This window comes from Haemaphysalis longicornis, unplaced genomic scaffold (genome assembly GCF_048455015.1).
Source record: "Haemaphysalis longicornis isolate Haplotype H1 unplaced genomic scaffold, Haemaphysalis longicornis Haplotype H1 scaffold_4, whole genome shotgun sequence".
NCBI lineage: Eukaryota > Metazoa > Arthropoda > Arachnida > Ixodida > Ixodidae > Haemaphysalis > Haemaphysalis longicornis.
This window is the reverse complement of record NW_027526361.1, coordinates 19,426,141-19,450,410: the sequence shown is the minus strand read 5'-3', so window position 1 is coordinate 19,450,410 and position 24,270 is coordinate 19,426,141. Positions and strand designations below refer to the sequence as shown.

The following is a 24,270-nucleotide window of genomic DNA, read 5'->3' as shown; positions in this document are numbered from 1 at the left end:
AGGGACGACAGCGTGCTCTTCCCCTCAGCCCCGGGCCACGAGTGTGCCGGTCGATAGCGCGCCACGCCAACTGGCCAGGCCGTTCGCCGCAGCCACCGGGGAAGCAGCCCAAACAGCGAGGCGGCGTTCGCGCCTGCGGGGCCCTCAATCAGGCAAAGCACCACCAGCAGCGCCGGACTGCTGCCGGCTCGTGGGGTACCACGGCCAGCCAGCTTCCCGGCTCGAGTGGCTCTTCGCCGCTATCGACCAGCGCGGCCAAATCGACTTGCCTGAGCCGGCTGCCCCCCCTCCCCTCACCGGCTGAAGATAACGGGCTACTACTACGGTACGGGGGCGCGCGCTCTGGACCGCTCTCACGCACGCCAAAGGGAACCGGGTCGCGGCCAGTTGCAGTGCAGCAGTCACCCCAGTGTAGCGTGCACAGCTCGCTCTGCTTCGCGCCTTGGAACCCCCCAGGAGTTCGTTCGCTCCCTCACTCCCTCACTCTCACACACAAAGGGAAAAACAACGGGTCACAAGCAAAGCTTACAAAACAAAGTTAAAGCAGTTACACTCCACGTGAAGGCTGTCGGAAGAAAAGAGCTGTGATTCGCCACAAGGGCCGTGGCGCCGTTCTCCGCTTTTTGGTATATCACCTCTCACGCTATTTCCCTCCCTCTTTCACTCCCCTCTTGATGAGTTGAACAGGAGTTTTTTTCAATGCAATTCAATTTTCCCGCCTTCGCAGTGCTCGCGCGCTTTCTCCTGGCACAGCTCGCATCATTTTCTATATCTTTTGTTTCTAGCCCTGCCTGGAACAGCACGAGCGGGAGTTCTGTTCTTTTTGTGCTGGCTTTAATCTCGCACGTGCTGGAGACCAGCGCCATTTTGAAGGCGTCATTTTTCTCTTCCGCGGCCACTTTCTTTCGCGCACTATCGCAAAAACCAACCCAACAAGCATTCCTAACGCGGGGAATGAACGCGGGGATTGCCGGTTAAGTACAAACACTTCGCCTCAAATGCACCCGCAGTTTTCTTTGCGCCAAATAATAGGGACATGTACGGCAAGTGCCAGCGGTTCCGGGAGTTTCGAACGGTTCTGGAAATTGAGAGACGTCAACCAGGCGGTCGTGGTGAAGCATTTATTGCAGGGCAACGGCGCGACCGGCCATGGTATGAGACCAGCCGGAATAGAGGCCGAAAATGAACGCGCCCGTCGGCGAGGTGGTGATGCATGAATGAAGACGAAACAAGTAATGGGAGCGTTCCTGGCTAGGGCAGGTTATGGTGAGATTGACCAGTGCAGGACGTGATATCCTGTAAGACTGTGCTCACAATAAACAAATTTCTTGTTCAAGTCTTTTGGCTGTAAGTCTGAATCGAGGGACAAAGGGGGTATCTTTTTGAAACCTCTGTTTGTGTGCACAACGCCGAATTTCGGGGGCGTGACGTCGCGTGACACCGTGAACGCAAACGAGCTACAAGCCGGGCCCATACAGTGCTCCGCACTTAAAAAACCCCCAAACGTGACCAGGATGAACAACCGTTACCCGTGCACACGGTAGGGTCAGCAATAGCGAGTTCTAGCTTCACAACACCGCGTTCCTGCGAGCACAGCGCTAGCCTGCGACATGCAACAAGCAATTCGGGGCATGCGAAATGTGTCCAAAAAGACGCCCATGCGCCTCAGGCTTGGATGGTAGAGCGATAACAAGCAAAGTAAGGAAGGGAGATGATTAATGCATCAAAGTTTGCAATTAGAAAGTTCCGAGAAAAAAAAAATAGATGGGACGCTGTTTTTATGCACCGCTTCTTAAAACAAAGGAAGAACATGATATTTACGCCGCTTTCTCAATCATCCCGACTTTTCTCAGTATGTGTCTACAAATATATCCGAATTACGGAAAAAAATCACAGGGTGGCCTCACTTCTGCCGTGAACGCTTAATTTTTTTTTCTTTTTTTTTTTTTTAGGCCAATTCAAGACCTCACCATTACGTACATTTTTCCGCCATGCCCCGCTGCCCGCATCCTTGGCACTCTACAAACTTTTATCGCCCAGCTTCAAACACGCGCGACGCGAATCTTCAAGGTGAGGGCATAGACGCGTAAAATTTTATGTCGTTTAATCAGATGAATGCGACGTGTAGCGCTCGAGAAGGTGGAGCGTCACTTGGTGTATGTGCACGGTAGCAGACGACGCGCTACAAACGCTACCGTCTCCAGCGTCGCACATCAACTATCCTATAGGTGTTGCTTAGCAAAGCGTTTCCTTACTCACGAGGCGTTCTTTCGCCTCTATGCTCTTGATTGACGCTTCGCACTCCTACAGAGAGAAACCGTCCAGCCACACTCTCTTCTATGTTATCGCACAAAAAAGTTATCTGCACCACCCTTAACCCCTGAACGACTTTCCAGCGCTGCATGTCGGCTGACGCCGATACAGGCTGGCAAACGGAAAGAGGACGAAACAGAAGGGAGCTCTCCGCAACGCTATCATCGCTGGCACCAACGAGATGGCCGTTTCCCATGAATCAACACTGTAACCGCTCTTTACGAGCGCTGCTTCACGCGCGCGCTCGGAAATCAAGTGGTAGACAGACGCCACTTCACGAAGCGGTGAAAAAGGAGGCGTCGCTACAGCGTGCCGCCTCGATCAAAGCACGCCAATATTCCAAATCACCACCAAACAGTGCCGGGGGAGCGCATACGACGGCCGGAGGGTTGAGCGGCCAAATTACCTGGATGCAATCCCAAGTCCGGTTACGGTCAGTAACGCTTTAACGCTGGGGCTGAAGTAGGTTCCACTATGACTGACCGCGGCTGCCACTGAGTGAGGGCCCTTCCTGACTGGAATTCTTCACATAGCTTATTGCGCCGTCTTAACGTCTATTTGATACTTTTGTGTATGTTTTACGTCTCGCATATCAAATAATCGATGTCATCATCATCATCTGCCTACTCAGTTTCACTGAAGGACGAAGGCCTCTCCCACTGACCTCCAACCGCCCCTGTCCTGCGTTTACCCCCGAATTTCTTTATTTCATCCCTCCATCGGATAAATGGCCTTCACTCATTTCTTCTAGATCCATCTCTTGGTATCACCTCTGTTAGCCTAATTGTCCACGGGTTCTCGGTTCCTCTCACTACATGACCAGCCCAAGTCCATTTCTTTGTCTTTATTTGAACTATGACATCCACCTACTTAGCTTGCTTTCTGATCCATATAGCTCGTTTGCTGACCCTCAGTGTTATTCGTAACATACGTTTCATGGCCCGTTGAGCCGACCTAAGTTTGCTTTCTAGCTGTTTAGTAAGGTGTTAAGTTTCAGCGCCGCGTGTTGTTACCGATGTCATACAAGTCGCTTTACGGTGCCCAATATAGCCGGCTTTGACTGTGCTGGCGATAAAAAGTGCCCCCACCCTCTTCCTAAATATATATATAATATATATACACAGTTCTCACGACGAATACAATACATAGCCCGGTTCATGCAATGAACATTCAAATAAAAATTTCTGCGATTTAACGCGCTGACGCTACACGCGGGCCATCATGAGGCGGGTCGTAGTGGACGCAAGGCCGCTCGACGGAAGGAAGCCTCCTTGGTGGAGGGCTCCGCGTTAATTTTGACCAACTGGGAATCTTCAACGTGCGGCAAAATCTCGACACATAGGAGTTACCGTTTTTCGCACCCACATGGTTTACTAAAATCTTCGGCGCACAGTGCCGGGTGCGCGGTCTCCACAAATACACAATACACCTGGCGGTGGCGTCCGCAGTCAGCGAGACAGCGCTCAGGCCCGGGGCGGAACCGGCAGTTGGCGCTTGCAAAACGACGCCGTTCGCTCCGCTAGGAGGGAAGCAGGAGGAAGGGCCTGATGCCAATCCGCCGTCCATTGTCTCGTCGCTCCGTATTCTCGCTTCCTCCTCGTCTTTCTGGCGGACCGAGGGCAAGCCGCGCCGCCCTTCTTGCATAACGCTGCAGCAGCAGCACGTGGGGGCCAACGCCACTGCGAGCTTCCGCCGCACGCGGCGTCCCCATCGCAGTCGGTAGGCCGATGCCAAATCCCGCGCTCCACACAGCCGTTCCCATTTGCGGCGTACAAGACGGCGGCAAAACAGCGCGAATGTCATACAGAACATCTACTCGTAAACAGTTTAAGTGCAGAGCACTTCAAATGCTCGCCTTGTCGTCGTAGCTCGCTCGCTGGACCTAAGTAGAGCCGCACGGCGTTCCGTCGTAGCGGCTGTCGTCGCGGCGTGACCGAGAGGCTTCGAAAGCCAAGTAGTTTACAAGCGTTCGAAACTCGTGAACCGCTGGTGCTTGTCCTACATCTCCCCGTTGTTTAGCGCAAAGAAAACTGCAGGTACATTTGAGGCAGAATATACGCCATTAACCGGCAGCGCCCGCGTTCGTTTAGTTAGGAATACTCGCTGGGTTAGCTTTTACGATAGTAAGCGGAAAAAAGTGGCAGTGCAACACCGGCACGTTCGGGAGGAAAAGCAAGCACAAAAAGAACAGAACTCCCGCTGACGCAGTTTCAGGCAGGGGGCGCGCGAGCACTGCGAAGGCGGGAAAATTGAATTGCATTGAGTGGTAACAGTCAGCGAATAACTGCGCTACAGCCCATTATGGCGAATCAGTGATCTGCACTTCCGACAGCTTTCCAACATAGAGTCGAACGGCTTTAATTTTTTTCTACGGTCGACCCCATTTACATTTATCCGATCGCCGCCTGGATCGATCACGCCGAACATTGCCTTTCGTACGTCCAATTATCGGAAGTTGGGTTTCCTGTTGGCTCGCTTCTCCTCCTAGCTGTCCCTGCCTGCGAGAGGAGCTGGCTTACGGTGTTCGCGACGAAAGGTTTTGGAATAACAGCGACTCCACGCCGTTATCCAAAACAAAGAGATATATGCGGTCTTGCTGTACTATCGCGTTCACTGTGGCCTACAACTCTTATCAGTATTCAGGCGAGTATGTCGTCAAAACAATGGCTATGGGCATATACGTTAGCATCAGGCTTGATTCATTTGTGCTCCTCCTAATGCGTACTTGATGCTTGACCCCGGGTACCAGACAAAGGTTGCGTAAAGCGGTGAATACTAATGAGCATTGTAGGTCATAATGAGCGCGATAGTACGTCTTCCATTCAAAGCCACCAAGGTGACGTAAGGTTGGTGAGACGACGGAGAAGCAGCGCACGAATGTGACAACAGGGCTAGTTGGTAGCGGTTTTTGTCCATCTTGAAGCAGCGCAAACTCGACACGGACACAAGACAAAGGCACTGGTAGACAATTCTCACAAATTCTGTAGCTTCTTGCCCCTAAGGGATTCAAACACCGAAGTGCTATAAAGCACGCCGTACACAAGGTATTTGCTAAAACCTCGGTTCTTCAAACTGCCCAAAGTGACTTGTGCATGGATGCTTTCTTTTTAATTTTTTTTCGATGTACACTTACGGGCAAATGAAACCCGATCACAATAATATGAACGAGAGCACACAAACAGCGGGATTTCTTTCTATGCAAGTCAAATTTATGCGTGGCTTAATTACAGTAACAAAGTTGAGAAACGTTGCTTTCCAAATATACCAACAGCGCACCGTTACAGAACCTCAAAAAACCGTACTTTTCAATTTTCCGTGTTCCATCTGCCCACGACTGCACGGCAACCCATCGATGTGCGTACTTAATATGCATGCCTGCAGCTGTGGCAAGAACCAAATGTACGCTAACGAACACTAGGCGGCAGAATTCATTCCGGCGTCTGCGGTTCCATAGGTCCGGTTTTGGTAGCGTAAGCTACACTGGCCGAAGTATTCTAGTTCACTCTACCGAGGTTGAGCGGTTTCGCGTGTGCCGTGAAGGGCCGTTCTGCGCAAGAGCGAGAAGCAATAGATTGGTTTGGATCGGACTGGATTGGATTGGCTTGCATTTGATTTGGATTGGATTAAATTGGATTGTGTTGGATTTAAATCCAATCCAATTGGAGTACGAGTGCTGAACCTTCGCTCACGCTACGTATATCCTGGCATAGCCGAGCTAAGCCACTGCTAATTTTTGAGATCTGTTCGAGGGCAGCTGAAAAACTCGTAATGGCTAGTTTGAACGTTCAAACATGCTCCAATCAAAACGCGAACTAAAACCATATTATTAGACTACAAACCCCTGGGAATCACTTTAACGGCGTTTTTTTTAAAAAAAAAGCTCAGTTACAAACGCCTATTCGACGCATTTTAAAAGCCTGTGCGCAACATTTCGTTCAAAAAGTGGCTCCGCTAAAGCTGGCGGGTGAAGTCGCCAGATGCTCGACGCATGTACAGCATGTTTGGCGTACACACGCCGAAAAATACAAAAAATGCACCCAGCAGCTGCGGCCTTGAAGTCGGCACCGGAAATGCTTTAACACTGACTCACTGTAGCGGGAAGTACAACGGAGCACGCGCGCATTTCATTCTCTGGAGAGATTCGAAAAGCAATCTCGGGCGAGTCGAAATTTCGCGCGGTTCGTCGTCGTACGGTAAACGACGAGCAACGCGAACGTAATGAGAACGTTGCACGGGTGAGCGAAATGAAAAGGCGCCGTGTACGAAAAAAAAAAAAAGCCAGACGGAAACAAGCCGCGAGCCGATGCCGCCACCTCGCGCCCGTGGAGAAAACAAAACAATCAGACTGTTTCCCCTTTGCACAACCTCTCTCTCTCGCGAGAACTCCGGCGCTTCCTGCCAACACCCTCAACGTTTTTTTTTTTTTTTTGCTCTTTTCTAACCGATGCTCCAAAGAGTCAGTCTCAGGGCCGCCGGCGCCCGCGGCGAACGCGCGAAAAGCGAACGCCAAGACGGTACAATTTTCGTCCATCCGAGTAGGCCAGCAGGGCAAATTTTATGACACGCCGTCGTTTCCATGGTGACTGAAAGTAAATAAATGTTAGTTGTAACCACGATTATCCCACCCCTCCCCTCTTCTTTTCCCGATTCGATTGGGAAAGATGAATGGGAAGTTGTTTTTTTTTTTTTTTTTTTGTCCATCGTCTATCTGTCCATCGTCTCTTACAGAACCTTTCCGGATAAGCACTACCCCTCAACAGTCGGGGCAGCAAGTGGGTTTGTTGGAAGAGCGCGCAAGCAAAACGTACGACGTTGCCGGAACTAAGGTTTCCCGCAATTGCGTCAGGCGACGCCGGGGTGCGTTATTTTTTTTTTCTTTCTTTTTTCGCACGTGCTGAATGCGACAGTGTCATCGTCACACGCATACTGTGAAACAGCGGTGTACCTTAACAGGGCACAGCTACGGAAGGCTTGGAGCACAGCCAAGCAAGGACTTTCCGCGCGGGACGGGTCACAGGAAAGGCACAACAGTCACGCATCGCGTAGCAACCCGTTCGGAGTAGGAAGAACCGGGTGCAATGTCAGGTAAATCAAATTCTCGCTTTACAAAAACCCCAGCGTTAGCTTGCCTTCTTTCCCCTGTTGACGATATATCAAAATTAAATCATTCCATACTGATTCATCGCGACCGACATCGCCTGCTTTGTTTCTGACGTCCACGCTATTAGTTTCAGTACTGCGTACGCAGCGGGATAGTGTTTGCAGTACGCATGGGCCCGCAACTGGGAGAAATTCGCCAGCGGCACGGCAACGCCGTGGAGTCGCCGCGTGCAGTGCTTGGTGTATCATGACGTTTACAACTTTCTTCCGCAATCCGACTGCTGTCTACACAATCCGCCAGGAATTACGTCAACGTTTTTATAACCCTGGCGACTGGCGACTACGGAATACGCCCAAGAAAGCATGCACGAGACTCACGTTTTCACCCTTACTGCCTACAATCACTAGCATGTCGTGATGCAAGCAAGCAGCTCGAGGTTACATTTTTAAACGGAAGTCTTACACGTCCCATTACGAGAAAAAGCAACATCGGCGTTCTTGTGACTGAAAGACGGTCATAAAAAGGCGTCATCAAGCAACCGCCGCACCTCGGACACGTTCATCCCGCAACTTATAAAGTTTTCATTGCATAGAAAAAAAAAAACTTTTTTTTTTTGGCTGACGTTCTTTGAGCCCATCGCAGAATATGAATACACGCTCCATTTTATGGTTTTATCTCATTTACTGCCTTGCAGTCAGCAGCGCAAAGACTGCAAATATCACGACGGAAAAAAAAAAAAAATCTAACCACCGAGCGATGTTTCCCCTCAGGCCCGGAACCAAGCAGTCTTGCGAAACACGGTGCAACAGACGTAGCTAACTGGCGTATAGAAGGAAGGAAAAAAAAAAAAAAGCGCGCGGACGCTGCGGTCTTGCGGTTATTTCAGGACATAAACAGCGCCAGCAAATGCGACGGCCGAATACTCTCTACTGCTGAAATCCAAAGAAATGTCCGTCGTTTGATTGACCGGTGACGACAGGTAAGGGGAAAAAAAAAAAAAAAAAAGCCCGACGCTACTAACATCCACGCAGCGATCATGGACGAGACAACCTTGGCGCAGCGCTAGCGAGGCGGAATCACCAACTTCCCAGAATGACAATTTCTGGTTGTACACACACGACAGACAACGGGAGCAAAACGACACAGAGCTCACGGTTACAAGCCGTGCGCGTTCATCGCAAGCGAATAAATTCCGACAAGCCGAAAGTAAACGCGCAATTCGACCCGTGGGGTCAATGTCACTCGGGTCACAACGCAAACATAACAAAAACGTGGCCAGAGTCGATACAATTGCGCAGTCCCGGCGGTTTCTCGGACAATGACGACACCCATCGGGGACGTTGCGTCATCTCGAAAACCGGTACAAAAGGTGGCAAAAAGTACATATTTATAAAACGCTCGCTTCGTTATGGGGAGACATTTGCCGCCCGCTGTCAGGGAACGTACTCCTAAAGCCAAACAAAGCACAATGTGTTAGCGGCTACGCACTAGACGATAGCTTAGCCACTACGCTAAGGGCTTCCTGCGCTCCCCAATGGGAACGGACGTGGTGCACACGAAGATTGTGCCTCATCAAAATAGGTTTCGATCCATATGCATAAACTATGAAAAACGAGAACATCCCGAAATAAATTTACCAAATAAAGGAATAGTCTGATTGGAGGTCGAAACTACTATCCAGTTCTGTCCCAAAGTGCACTCCCACAATGTCTCACCGCTATTTGATATTTGTATACATCCCTTCCACTTTTCAACATCATAAGTTTCATGCGTTCCCAAAACAGTTGAACGCCCCAACACGGGCACAGACTCCATAGCTGCTTTTTTCTTTTAGCTTTTTCAGTTGTTTCATGTATGCAATGATCTAGCTGTCAAGCAGCCCCTTGGACAATTGGTCCGATGACTGATGCGAGCAGCACACTATGTGGATCACCTGACAGCCAACAGGTCCCTGACCTCAACCACTTGCTATGGAACTGCCCTTGCCTTGCACGACCACAGGCTCCAGACCCACGCTCTAAAGCCACATCAAGTCCAGCTGCGGGAGCAGACCGGACCATCCCGAAGGGTCTCGGAGCACACAAAGATGGTCCCAGCCACAGCAAAGGTCAAAACACTGTAATTAAATTTAATAAATACACACAACTAAAGAGACAGTGTTCGCAGAGTTCATCGCGACCACATCCCGTTTCACATTTGTAGACATTTCCCCAAGATTTCGTGAACCTGCCAACACTCAGTCAGTGTACCAAGGATCACGGACTCGCTGATAGGAAGTGCAGAGACCAACATTTTCTGAAACCTTGCACACTGCTCTGCACGAATACAACTACAACCTGCACATAAGGAAAGAAAGATGAGGGAGAAGTGAACGCCCTTGACCAAGTGCAATCCAGACATACATTTGGCTGTTTTGACATCACGCCATGCACCACACTGTTTCCGCAATTGATCCCAAGTGAGACAGAATTGTTCTCAGAAAAGCGCATAAAGGAACTGGCTCACTGCACAGTACCACAGCTGGGTTAGGGCCTTCCTGGTCACAGCACAAACAATGTCTCCGCTGACATCATGATTGAAAGCAAGGCTGCACAGGATGCAGCTTTTTCCACTTCCGCTTCTCGCCACCAAAGTGCCTGCTTCTGGCTATCTCGAGGCTTGACAGTAAGGTTCGCATCACTCTGCAAGCAACAAGCAAATGTGCACCCCAACAAATAGTTCCTCAATCTTATTCATGGAGGAAACTGGTGCTTAAGTGGCATGCTATTGTGTAAATCACGCTAGTGTGGGAGTCTGACTGGCAGCTAATGCATGGTGCTAGGGGTCGGACTTGGTGTTCAAGTGTGCGTTAGTTCCGCCTTCGGCCTGCATCCACATTGCACCACCTATTGTATCTTGATCTTGTCTCGTACATACGAAGCTGCTCACTGCCCGCTGAGAAGCCTGCTTAATTCACCCGTGCTCTTATTTGGGATATTTCACCCGCCGGCCTGTAGCTGACAAACAAAACATTGCCTTTGCCAACACCAAATTTCCAAGGACGCAGATAACAAATCACTTTCTGTATTTGAGAGCTTCTAAGATGACCTTCTCTTTTGACAAAGTACTACGCTACTGCAGAAACAATCCAACATTTTTGTAGTCGCAGTTTTCCCGAGATTGCGGGCAATTTATCAAAAAACCAAAATGTAAACAATCTGAAACAATAAGAACTGCATAGCATAGTATAAGCCAACACCCCTGAATTTTCTTTTTTCATCTAGTATGTAAAAGATGACAGTAAAGGCCACCTAAATCCTTTATTTTTGTCACGACATTACTAAGAACAAGAAAACTTAATATTGTGTAAGTACATTCCTGATGGCCATGCTTGGTGGTGTATAAAAAGCGCGAAAAACTTTTTTTTTGCATAGAACTGGGTTATTTATTTTAAACCTTAATCACCTTGGAGAGGCATTTTCCCGTGCAGAGTATGATTTATTACTGACCCAAAATTTCATCGCAGTTTTTTTAGCAAAATATGATAATCTGCAATGCCGCAAGGCCAATGCAGGCCATACCAACGTTGAATAATGCACTACAAACGGTTCTCAAGAAGTCACCGGGGACTAGCAAGCTCGTGCATACAAGGCCACTCACTGGTGGTTCACAAGAGAGCGGCCTAGTCAAGCATCGCAAGGAACATTGTGGTGCTATTTTAACCATTGTTTCGCCGCTTCAAGGCACAGTCCTCCATTTTTAATAATACACGACTAAATGCTTGCCAGTCACTGCGAATGGAAAGGGCCCGACCCATCCTGGATGAGTGCTGCTTCAGCAAGCGTGCAATTGAGAAACGACCTCTCCACGAGATTAAGCAAGCTCAACATCCCCAGATAGGGGCAGTGAGAAGATAGCATCATTGCGGCCGCGACTGAAACATCTCGTGCGAGCGGATCACACATCGGACATACTTTTCCACACGAAACGATAAACCGGACGGTACAAAGCTGTCAAGGGGGTAAGGGAAAATGCACACTCTGGACAATTACACCTGACTGCAGAACAATGAATCTTCCTACAAGAAAACAGTTTCATTTACTCTCCTCCCAGCGTGGGGAAGGGCCTACAAAAGCGAGAGGCGCTGAAAGTGCAGAAAGGACGCTGACCTGCAGCTGTTCGACAAACTTGCCTAACCGCAGGCAGTGAAAATCAAACCATACGGAAGTGTGGTGATGGCTCAAAGGGAGGTGGGAATCGTTTCAGGTCCACGAACGCGAAGAGCAGATTGGTGAGCTAGGGGTAACAACCTCGATTAACGTAATTCAGGAAGCAGTCAGCAGAAGCCCAGGCCAAGGTCTCTGAACCTAAATCTCCCTCACTAAAATCCCCCTCCCCCTCCAATCTAAATACTCTCTCTCCATCAATACAGGCATTGTAAGGAACAGTGAACAAACCAAATTAAGAGCTGCTGAACGGAGCTGCAAGCATAGTCTAATTACATTGTCAGGATAAAGTATATAACGCACAGGCCGTGTTCCAAGTTGTTCCAGCCGATTTACAAGCATTTTTTATCGAGGGCAGTCGAAAGTGCCATCTCCTTAGCCCCGTACTGCCGGAAGATTTGCTAAAGTCGGCTAAAAATACAAGGCTAAATTTAGTAGATTGCTCGCAGTCTTTACCTGAGTGACCGGCATGGGAACAAAGCAGAACTTCGATATTAGCCACGAAATGTGAGAGAATAGAAATTTCAAAAGCTAAGAATGCGTGAAAACAGCTAGCAAGCCTGTGCGACATCACTGTGGTAGTTGCTCCGGTGCCCTCGATAACACCGCTAAGTGTTTTCTCTTCTGCCGCAAATTACAGATACACTAGGAACCCAGACATCGTCTGAATAGTCAGATAAGGGATTGCATGGGTCAAACTGTACAATTATGCCACAAATAAGAGAGAAATTGAGCGCTTGAGGCCACAAGTACACGTCTAATGTCACAACTCTGGAATAAGAGACGAAGGGAGAGGGAAGGCAGGGTCAATCTATTTCTTCCTCACTTTTTTTCTGTTTGCGCGCACACGTAGAAAGGATAGAGACAGAAGGGTCAGTAAACCAGGCAGGAAAGCAAATTACGGTATTTCCGCATGCTAAGCCTTTCTCCGAAAGCGAGACGGTCTCCTTCGAAACATTTTCATGTGGAATTGCACAGTGCTATACAGGTCTCACAAGATTTAAATGTTTAAAATCTTGGTCACGATCATAGCATAAGTTAGAAATGTACAGGTCTCGCAAGATTTAAATGCTGTTTAAAATCTTGGTCACAATCATAGCATAAGTTAGAAATGTGTAGAAGTCCCCTGTCAACTATGCATCATTTATGCCTGAAAACATTGACACCACATATAAATGAAAACTGATATTTGGTTTGTGCCTAAATAAGCTATAAACAGAATTTACCACTCAAAGTGTGGCACAGAAGAACTCTTGAAAGAAGGTGCACCATGTGCAGCTGGGTGTAGCCAACAAAGGAATTTACCCTTTGCTACGGAGGCAATTCTTGTACTGCTGCTTTTACACTAAGTGCAGCCATCAATCACATTTTAGTGAGCATGTTTGTCGCTGCTTTTACACTCACTGCGACCATTACTGAAGCCATGATTTAATCAGAAAATTTCAAAGCAGAGCAACCAATGAAGAACCAAAGGAACGACACACACACACGGCTTTCTTTCTGATTTTGGTTGGTTGTGCTGCTTCAAGTTTCCTAGTGTGAACAAACTCGCCCAAGCTTCCGCATGATTAATAAGAAGGCAATCAAAATAAAAGCCTCCAGCACGTATTCACATTAGAAAAACATGAACTACAAGAAATTTGGCAACAACCCTCCCCTATCACATTCCCAAGAACGGCATGCTAAGCAATGGTACGTGGCACTGGATGCAAGAATCGACACTTTATCCCTCGGCTTGCAGCAGTTGGAAGTAATATCACTCAGTGCCAAGTAATTTGACCCAATGCATGGGTAATTTACAAAAAAATGTTCACCATGCAGGTGTACAGAGGGAGCAGGTGTTCGAACTTGCTGCACAGTCAGCCACGTAACGTACCAGTCCGGACTTCACCTAGCGCAGGAACAACCAATTACGGAGCAGCCTCAACTTGGAAACGATAAAAATTTGGCCAGACTGGAGTTTCAATTAGAGGGACTCATTTTGAAAGTGCGGCACAACTATTAGCCCTATGGGTGCAAGCTCCACAGAGAAATATTTTTGCAAGTACAAGTTCTTTCGTGGCTGTGAAGCTAGACGGGGGGCACGATACACTAAGAACGCGATCAATGCTTACTGTATTTTCGCACGTATAACACCGGCCGGCCGTCGCAGGTCTGATGCTGCGCTGTTTTGAGTTGATCGTGCAGGCATGAAAGACGATTCCAAGTGAGATGGTTCGCAAGAGTTTTAAGAAATGCTGCGTTACAAACAGCAGGGGCGGAACTGAAGATGGCATTGTTTATGACAGCGAGACTGCTGCCTAAGCAATAGCTACAGCGACAAAGTGATTGTGGCTTAGGCCGTGCAGAAAAATGTATTTAATAGGCATAATATAGGCAAGTTTATTTGCATCACCAAATGTGCCTTGTTGCTTGAGCAGTGGCTTTGATCCAGCCTTTCCAGTATAAAATGAGGGGAGTGTGGGCAGTACGCCGGGAAGTATTTCTTTTTATTCGTGGATTGAAAGTGGTGGTGCAGGTTATATGTAGGAGCAGGTTGTGTGCGCGAAAATACGGTATGCAGCTGAAAAACCCTGGCAAGTAAAAGCCAAAAGAAAAGCGGGCCTCATCATCTTCACACCCACTGATTGGAACCAAACCCATAAGAGAAACTTGAGGGCTAATGAGCAAGGCACTAAAGTAAAGGAGCTCAACAGCTCAGACATCACCACCCAAATGCTGTACCCCCTCATGGCTGCATATGGTGAGGAGGAGGAGGAGGAGAAAAACATTCATTAAAGCCTATATTCAAAAAAAGAAAAAAAAAAGCAGGTTGCATCATCGCACTTCAAAAGGCTGCAGGCTACCTGTGCTATCAGTCCCACTGGGCAGTTATGTATTCATTTTGACTACTTGAGGCACTTAATGAGTGAAAGCTTTATGCCCATGAGTGTTTGTATTAATAGCCGCCATCAAGAAGAACAGCTGCTAGGTCAGAGTTTGATCAGCAGCTCTGGACTAAGTAGCGCAACCACCCTGCCACTCAGTCACCACGGCCGGGGGATGTCTACAGGAATCACCACTACCACACAGAGGCCGAGGACAACAGAAGCCACTTATCTTTCACCAACTACCTTTCTAGGTTCACAGATAAGCCAGGTGGATGCCCACCTTGCAGCAGAGAAGGCATACACACGGCACGCAACATCCCATCTCATCAGCCTACGCTTACTCAAGTACCCAGCCAAAAAAATTCCCCACACAAAAACACGGCAATCAAAAAAGAAAGGTAGGTAAGGTGACACTTGAAGCTCTCTTTGAACTTGAAACTTACAACAAACATTTGCCAAAGGTATTATCAGTAATTAATAATGTCGACTCCCACAGCAGCCCATTCCCAGCCATACACTCAATGCCAAGGGTAACACAGCCCTACACTTTCCGTTAAATTCACAAGCAAATTATTCAAAACAAACAAAAAACGTACACTGGCATGCCATGGTGCAAGGGAAAAAAGGGTGCTCACCTCGAAATATTTAATTACAATTGGAGCTCTTTATGCCCACTGGAATAGTGAGGAAGGGTGCTAGGAATAAATGTCCTCAGTAACATTCCCCCCCACCCCCTTATTTACACAGCATTAAACAACCTAACAAGAATCGCAGTCACACCCCGCAGCTGCGACAGTTGAATTTCAAAGGTGCTTTTGTTAGCTCAAGATGATGCAGATGCAACAGACTTGTGTGTAGCCTTCTAATGCTCTATTTTTTTCTGTGCTGCAGTAGCTTACAGACTCAATAGGCCTGTTTCTTCCTTACCCTTTCAAAAATGAAACGCCTTGTTTGGAATAATTTAGAAACCCAGATCTTCCTTGCACAGTTATCTAATTCACAATACGAGGAACGAAAAAAAAAATAATAAAACAGCCAATTCAACTGTTCACCAGCGCTACAAGGCACATCAAGTTATCAACTACTTGGGACTGCAAAAAATTTACAGTCAACAAACTCATATCATACATTTACCAATAAAAAAATGATAACTAGAGAGTTGTGTTTTTAATATGGAGGGCAAAACTGACTAAGAATTGGAATTTTTTGTTACAGTGCCAAAATATTCTAACATTCTTCAAGAACGTCCCCACAAAGTGGCATCCTCAGATGCGCACCAGAAGCCATCTAAAAATGGCGCCAAAGGTGCCGCCATGTGACCTCGCCTAGTTACTACAAGTTTTGTGTGACACATAGTGTATTAGGATTGTTACTTTTCCTTTAAAAATGCGTAATAACGTTTATTTTCGTGATAACTTACAACTACTTGAATTTTCCTGTAGTTCAGTGCATGCCAGAAAGGCTCTGCGTTAGTTGAAACTGCATTGCGCATGCATTGCGAAACGCTTGTTTATGTCGTTTAGGTCGTCTATCGTTCCGTTTGCTCGCGAATAATTGGTTTCTTTTTCTACACATTAGAGGGAGCTTTCATGACTGAAGCCCCCTGTGCTAGTAGCATTGCTCACTCTTCTCAGAATCCACACAAGAAGCGACAATTTGAAAAAACGAAACAAAAACTTTGAAGGATGATTTCTTAAAACACCATTTCCGCTGAGAAAAGGAACATTTTCTCTTCAGCTATTTAGGTCTCCGAAGCCTTATTTTTGTGAGTTCTTTATCAATGCTATATTTACATTCTGAACCAGAATGAGTATGTTCTCACCAAATTTTTTTTTTATTCACACTTTTGTCGGTTGAAAATGATTCAAATTTGAGTTTGTGGTATGTAGATATTTTTTAAAAATCACCGGTTATTGGCACTATTATTATTTTCCTTCAGCCTTAGGCATTTCAAAAATATGAAAAGTGTTTCGGACCTATGTCTGTAAAAACATTTCTGAAAATGTTCCTTAACCCAAGAAAAAAAAACTAAAAACCTCTAGAAGTTTATTTTGAAAACTAATAAATATTTCGGTATGAAATTTTGTACATGGTTAGTACGTTGTCAGTATACATAGCCTCCGAAATTTCAAGTTGATTACTCGAAAAGAAGTGGTTAGCAGCAGACGTAGACACCTACGTTCCCTATTCATCCCCCCCCCCCCCCCTTAACTAAGAGTGACCGGGTATCAATCTAAATGGCGTCCCAAAAACTAGATGTATTGAGTTTACAGACAGCTGTTCACTCAATGAAAATATATCGTGAATGATAATGTCCAAACAAAAAGCAGGACCAAGACATACCAAACAGCGCGCACTGATGTGTCGGTGACAGTGTGCAACACAATCCGCCCCTATTTTTCATGCTTAATGACGCGATACCCACAGAACCACAAGTTGGGATGCTTTCAAGGGGCCATGATGACAAAATACAAGTTGGGTTATTTTTAAAGGCTGTTTGTCCCAATAGCAATGGTAATCCCTCTCCCCTAGACACTAAAGCGTAACATGGAGTCTTTGTATCCCTTGTACATAAAATAAATGCGTGCTACCACCACCAATTTTATCACAAACTTCGAAGTAACCGAGATATTGACACTCCCCAGCCACTGTCGAGCGCTTTCACTGACGTTACAGAATCGTGTTTGTGCAATTGGCGGCCGCTGACCTGAGCCACGGCACAAACCAGGACTGGGCGATTGTAGTGGGCCTCTAGTTTTATGATTGCATCACTTGAATGGTGACATACGGTTAACACACCGGTAACTACATTTTAAATGCTTGCCCATAATACGTGACTCCTGCTAATCACTGTAGTGCGTAATTTGAATGTATTTCAATATTTTTTGCACTTTTTTTGCCTATAAAATGTCATTCATGGCTGGAATGGAACTGAGTGGGTCGCTAAAGGCTAGTAGCCCTTTCAAACAGACCAAAGTTATATTTCGTATTCATGTCCTCATTAAGATCAACTTCAAGCTATGCTTTCAACTGTCATGTTTCTGCCCTCGGTATCCAGACATTTAAGCATGGATAATTATTTTTTTTTGTCACCAGAGGTGACAACGTGCGTTAACCATCCTATCCCCAATGCTATTGTGCCTTCGGATGTCAAACACCCTACAAGCAATGCAATCTTGTCTAGCACGGCTGCGATAGGGGCCTTATGGGAACACACAATTGGCTTCAATCTCAAGGCAACTCCTCAAACAATAATGCACGACATTTTTTTAGACAAGCAGGCTGAAGCACACAGCCGTTTCATCTCAAAAAATCAAAGGTAATTGTGTTCAAGTATCAGCGGAAGACGAAGTGAGAATAAAATGAAGGTGATTGCCCGAGACTAAAGTTTTTTGTTAGTGACTAAAAAAAAGTAAACATGACAGGATTAAAAAATATACGAAGCAAAAATTGCCACGCAACCACGGTGCCTGAAAAGAATGTTGTAGCAAAACATGGTGAAAAAAAAATGCGGCCACTGAAAAAATAGATCGCAAAAAAAAAAAACGCACGGTAAAAAAAAAAAAAGGCGACAAGGACACACGACGCCCGCCCGCATTTAACCTTCAACATCGGCCCAGAACGGGACGATCACAAGAAACCACCAGGGCGTTCGTTAAGTGCTAAAAACAAAGTGACGTAAACGAAACCTACTTCGCCGCACTTCAAACTAAAACGATAAGGCGCTGTCGACAACCTGACCCTAATTTAGATTACCGAAGGACTCGTCGCAAGCGCGTCTAAATCGTTCGCGAGAACGTTGTTTACGTTATGCGCGCCCTAAAACAAAACGTTATTAGAAAGAAATATTTCTCGGGGGAGGGGCGAAAATAAAATTGTGGCAGTGTAAACGGCCGTTATTCTATCTTTTTTTGACAGCGTAAATAATTCGGGTGTTTGCACACAAGAGCGAGCACATGCTGTTTTTACCGACGGCCCCGGTTTTACCACTGGCCGCTAGCTGATCGATCCGCTTCGCAGAGTCCATCCAGCACTGCAAACGCTCGCAAGTTTTTTTGTTTTTTTCTGAACACCGGCATTACCATATCCCTACAACTTCCATCTGAAACCGGAAGTTCTGTCGAATAACAACGGTCCATGGACAGGTGGGGCGTTGCTCGCAGTGCAAGGTCTGTCTGCATCGCGCGACTGCGAGCTCGACTTCGCTGAACGTCGCGATTCGCGCCAGACAAGGCGAACGCGTCGCACGTTCGTATAACAAAGGGAACGAAGTACTCACATGGACGGCTTTCGCTCGCTGGCGACGGCTGCCGGCGTAGCGGTGGGTAACGTCGCCGCGCTGTTCTCGGGCGTCGGCGCCGGCGGCGGCGGCAGCAGAGGTCCTCCGAGGGAAGGAAGGTTTCGGGAACAGGGCTCGTCGTCGCCGCTCTCGCCGCCCGAGCTGCTCTCGGTGGCGTCAGAGTCAATGGCGCGCTCGTGGTGCGCGAGCGTGCAGCGCAACGTGCCCGCGACGCGGTCGCCCTCGGCGCGGTCTTCGGCGCTGAGCCGCAGGTCGGCGGGCGCGCCGTGCGACTCCTCCAGCTTGCGCACCAGGCTGACCAGCGCCGCCGTCGAGAGGTTCTTCACGTCCTCGCTTTGCAGCAGCAGCTCGGCCTTGAGGTCGGTGCTGTCGCGCAGCTTGCGGTGCAGCAGCCTCTGGGGCATCAGGCAGGGCAGGCCCAGGGACGTCTGCTGATGCTCGAAGAAGGCTGCCATTTGGCCGGACGTGTGCTGCACCGCTTGGCGCAACTGCAGCCGCCGGATCCTCCGCTGCAGGCGGTCGGCACGCCTCTCTAGCAGGCCGCGTCGCGAGCGCGCCAGCTCCAAAAGCTCGAGGACGCCCGGCCGGCGGCCGGGCTCGCTCGGTGTGGTCGTCGTCGTCGTGCCTCCTCCGTCCTGCTCGTGGGGCCGCAGCGGAGGCACTCGGGCCGGCGGCGGCGCCGGCTCGGCCCGGTCTCCCGGCAGCATCGGCGCGGCCGCGCTGCCGTTGCTGAGTCCCATGAGGCGGTTCATGGCCGCCGCGGCATGGTCGGCACTGTGGGCCGGCGCCTGGTCGCGCAGCCGGAGCAGCTTGACATTGGCGAGCGCCGCGAGGCTCACGCCGTCCCAGAGGTGGTGGTGGTGGTCCCTGAACTTGCGCGCCTTCTGCGTCGGCGGGGACGCGGGCTGGCAGACGCTGGATGCGGCCGGCGAGTGTGGCAGGCTGAAGCTCTCCGCTTGGCTAGCCGCTTCCGTCAGGGCGGGGGCCATCGCCGCTATGCAACATATCCTGAACGGCACCGGCGACAACATGCAGGCGGCGATCCCATGCGGTCCCCGGACACGGCGCGATCAATTCCCAGGGCTGCGCGCCGCCCACGCGGGGCTAGGACCCGAGGCACACACGGAGTCACCCGAAACGGCGGCCGCGGGGCGCCAGCCGCCGGCGAACCACGAAGCGGGCGCCCAGCGCCGCGGCGAGCTTTGTTGCGGACTCACCCGCCGTTCCAGATCGCTTCCATTTCACAGGTGCGGCACGTTGGACATCCTCGGTACACATACGGCGATTTTCCACATCCAGGTAGGGAACCGGGTTAAAAACCAGCTTCTCCGGGAAGGGCAAACAAAGAAAAACGTCAACCACGTGACAGACACGTCCCTTTCAACCGCAGTTAGGTTGCCATCCACCGCTCGATGCCTACGACGAAGCGCACCACAAAGCACCGCATATCGAATAACGCCGCAGCCTGGCCTCGCCGAGACGCCACGAAGAATGGAACACCGTCGTCACAACCCCTGCCATCACACCTACAAGCGCTGCATGGTGTCGCGCTCAGCTCACACAAAACATTAACGAAAACTTGTAATGGCGGACATTTTCCTCTATCTCAAGCTCGCAGACAACAAAAAAATTTCTGCACGGCGTATGGCGTCATTTGCTTGGATCCCCCTCCTAGAAACGCCATTCCCATTGGCGGAGTTCTCCAGGCTCTTCCCGTCATTATCTTACACCCCCTATGCCGCTGTCTGTTATTCTGCGCGCACTCCCTTACGCCCATTCAACTATTGCATCGAGCCTAAATTTCATAACATCTTTAAATTAACAAAATAATTTGCGATCAAAAAGTGCCAGAGCAGAGTATTAGATGCATTTATCCGAGACGAAGGCTAAACTATTCTTTTTTTTAGTGGTGGGTGGCGTGGCGGCTGTTTTATTTAGCGTTTGTACTCCCTACGCCAAATTGGAGTACTGAAGTTTAAGTTTGTTTTTTATATCTAAAATATGTAATTAGTATAAGTTATACGCATGTATAAAATAATTTTTTTAAATCCAGACGTAAATATTACGTGTTTCGGTTTTGTAACTTGTTTCGGTTTCGTTTTTAAAAAACCAGAGCACTTTTTGTGCTTGTAATGATAAAAATGCAAACAAGATATTTCTACTGCTAGCTTCTTGGTGTTTTAATTCACTAGGTAGACTCATCCTGACATATGTCGTTTGCAAAAAACATTTCCCTAAAGTTATTCATCTCATAAAGCGACGCTTCAACTCAGGAAATGATGTTCAAGGACTTCACCATAACCCATTACTCCACTCTCGATTTCGGCCAGGTGTCGGCAACTTCCAAAAATCCCCTTGTTTTTTGCTTGTAGCGTCATCATGAGGACTGAAAGCGATCAGAAATGGCATGAGGGGTTGAGTCTTCCTTGCGCATGGAGGAAGAAAAATTTTCTTGCGCCCCTTCATCATGGTGAGCCTTGAGGCAGCGTCTGAGATTTTTTTCTTCCTTATTTCTACTTATAGTCCAGGCAAAGCCGTTCCCAAGACCTGTAACAGGAATTATATCCGTACAAATTGGACGATTGCACCAGCGCGCGTTTTTGACACAAGTGCTGCTATCTATCAGAAGGAAAACGAAACCAGTGTCCGCGCAACCGTGGCCCGCGCATAACAGCGCTTTCAATGCATGTCTGTGCGTGTCTGCGGCTGCTCGTAGCACGGAACAAAAACAGATTCTTGTCCTTGGGAAACGCCGCCAAAACAACTATCAAAGCGTGTAGCATCTCTGTGCCCGGTGCGGGGAGGTACATCAAGAACAAGAAAAACAATACGCACGAAATAAAAACCATCCCAGTCTCAGCATTCAACGGCCTTTCTAGAACTTTATTTGTAAGCATTTCGTGCGGGACTCCTTCCGTGCCTGCGAATCCGTCTGGACTAAGAATTTGTATTGTAATATTGCATAACAAAATGCAGCACAGTTTACTTGGACTGTGCAAAATTCTATTTTCTGGTCAAGGAAGACGCGGTAGCAACAATTATACTATGGGTCATTAAAAGTCGAATACATGAAGGCTAAAAAGTCCCCGCAAGCCTATGTCTGTGCACTGACCTGAACAATGAAACTGGAGGTATTCACAAGCCTCACTACAGATAGATCTAGAGAGGGAGGAACACTATGAAATAGGCAGTTGAGGTAAAAATTTAGGCGGGAAATTTAAACTGGCAGCATACGCAGTAAACTTGGGGTTGTTCGTTTTCGGGTAAAACCCGATTTACCCGATTTTTACACCCCGCGACCATGTTTCGGGAGAATCGGTTTAAACCCGTTTTCGCCCCGAATGGACCTTTTCAAAGTAGCGATCTGCACAATCGTCGGCTGACGGTCCGTCGTTCCTAATGAGTACTCGCTGGAAGCAAGCCCCACAAACACAGCTGTCGAACTCATTGAATATTACGATGACTCTGCCGCCCGCTACCAAATGCCGGAAAATGCTGCACTGGCATTGTTGTGCCTAGCTAATGGGAGCTGTGATGCCAAGAGAACTTTCTCCCGGCTGAGATACGTTCGACGAGCGGGCAGGTCTCGAACGGAGACCGACACGTGGCACATGCAGATAATGGGGATCCTCGATTTACCAGTCCTGGACGGTCCGCGGGCAGTCCGAGGACTGCCTTCAGACCGGGAGTCCCATAAGAATACATGGGAAAATCGAGCGCCGGATCGCGTCTCGGGCAGTCCGCGGACGATCCGGGACTGATAATCGAGGAGGCCCAGTGTACGTAAACAAAGATGTGTAAAAATCGATGACCAGCTCTTTGGGAATGTGTTTAATTCATTAGAAGTTATCAGTGCTCGACATGTAATGTCAGTGATTCGTCTCCAAATAAATGCCAAAGTTCGGAGTTTTTTTTTTTTTTTTTTTTTTTGCGAGTTTGCCTTACGGCATAACAGTTATAGAAACAACATTTCCTAGAAAAACCCGATCCCCATTTTGAAACAAACGCCAATTTTAACGCGTTAGAGTTAATACCTTCTGGTAAAGTGAGTGTGTGACTGGGTACATCTGTAGGTTTAACCAGAAAAAACCCGAATTTCGAAAAGGTTTCTCCCCCCCGCCCCCCTTCCAAAAAAAAAAACGATCTGTCCCCCATTATTAGTTCGAAAAATAGCACCCGATTTTTACTCCCGATTTTAAAAATATATAAAACCCGAAAACTAACAACCCTAAGTAAACTGCACAACTCAGACCAAGAATATCAGCTTAAACAATACAGGAGCAACAGTTATGGTCGTGATATGCTCTATACTGCCACCCCATGCGCTCAAGTGTTGCTGCCTTTGTCGAGCCTGCGCTTCAAGGTTGTAACATTTAGACCAGCTTTCGGAATTTACGCCACTTTGGACTATTTTTTCTTCTTTGGTTGATTTGAAGTTCTCAATACAGGCAACTGTTACTACTTGTCAGAGAGCTTCAGGCGCAGTTTGTTGGTGCCACGCATGTGCAGTGGCGAATATTCTTTTGAGGGTGACAGGAGGGAGCTAAGAAGTGTTTTTTTTTTTTTTTTTTTAAGGGGCGGCAAAGAAGTTTCATACCTTCATGAGCTATAACTATAGTGGGCACAGCTAAAGAAATGAAACAGTCCTCCTTGGCAGCTGTACCAGGAAAATTTAACGCTTCGGCGGAAGCGTGTAATCGACAATGAAATGCACAACGTTCGCTTGTCGTAATAAACGAACAACGAAACGTTTCGCGTTATTTTTTTTTTTATTATTATTGGAAGCACACGAATATTTTCAGTTATGCCAGTTCCACCCTCACACACACGGTCCGCAATCCCCTCTTCCTTTTTGCACAAACACCCTCACACGACCCCTCTTAAATTCCCTGAACGCAGGAACTGCACTTTCACAGATGCGGTCCCGACAGTACAAATTTAATTGCACAGCACAGTGAGAAGTTCACACTGAACACAAGGAATACAGATAATTAAGTGCACAAAAGCCGAAAAGATTAAAGACGATGTCAAAATAAACGTACACTGATAAAAGATTAAAGACGATGTCAAAATAAACGTACACTGATTGCACGCATGACAAGTAGTACTTTATTCGCTCACAAATAATTATATCACAGGACTCTGAAAATTTTTCCTGGAATGTTCTTGCACACGGCAGTTGTGACTCAACGAGCTGGGACTATAGCAGACCTCTTCGGAAGACAAGCCCGAGCCATACAGAGACGCATATAAATCGTAATATGAAAGACTTACAAGCCCGTATTTAAATCCGCGGAGACAACGTTGAACGCATGGTGCAGATGAAACGCACAAGGAAATTCCTCGTGAAAAATCTCTCGCATGCAAACTTCCGAACGCGTGCAGATAATCATGCAATAGAATAAAATAAACAAGCCGCGCTCGTATAATTAAAGGGGCATACACGACTTTAAAACGGCTTCGGGCGTGACTAGCGAGCTG

The 24,270-nt window shown here is 47.8% G+C and overlaps 1 protein-coding gene across 1 annotated transcript in view; it reads right to left on the bottom strand.

Annotated features, from left to right (window-relative positions):
* The window catches only part of Nsl1 (non-specific lethal 1), a 102,024-nt gene extending 81,514 nt beyond the window's left edge, over positions 1–20,510 (bottom strand). Inside the window, exon 1 of the mRNA XM_077706098.1 lies at positions 18,769–20,510. Within this exon, the coding sequence (XP_077562224.1) occupies positions 18,769–19,820 (1,052 nt within the window). The 5' untranslated portion in view covers positions 19,821–20,510. The remainder of the gene's footprint in view (positions 1–18,768) is intronic.
* Between the last annotated feature and the right edge of the window lie 3,760 nt (positions 20,511–24,270).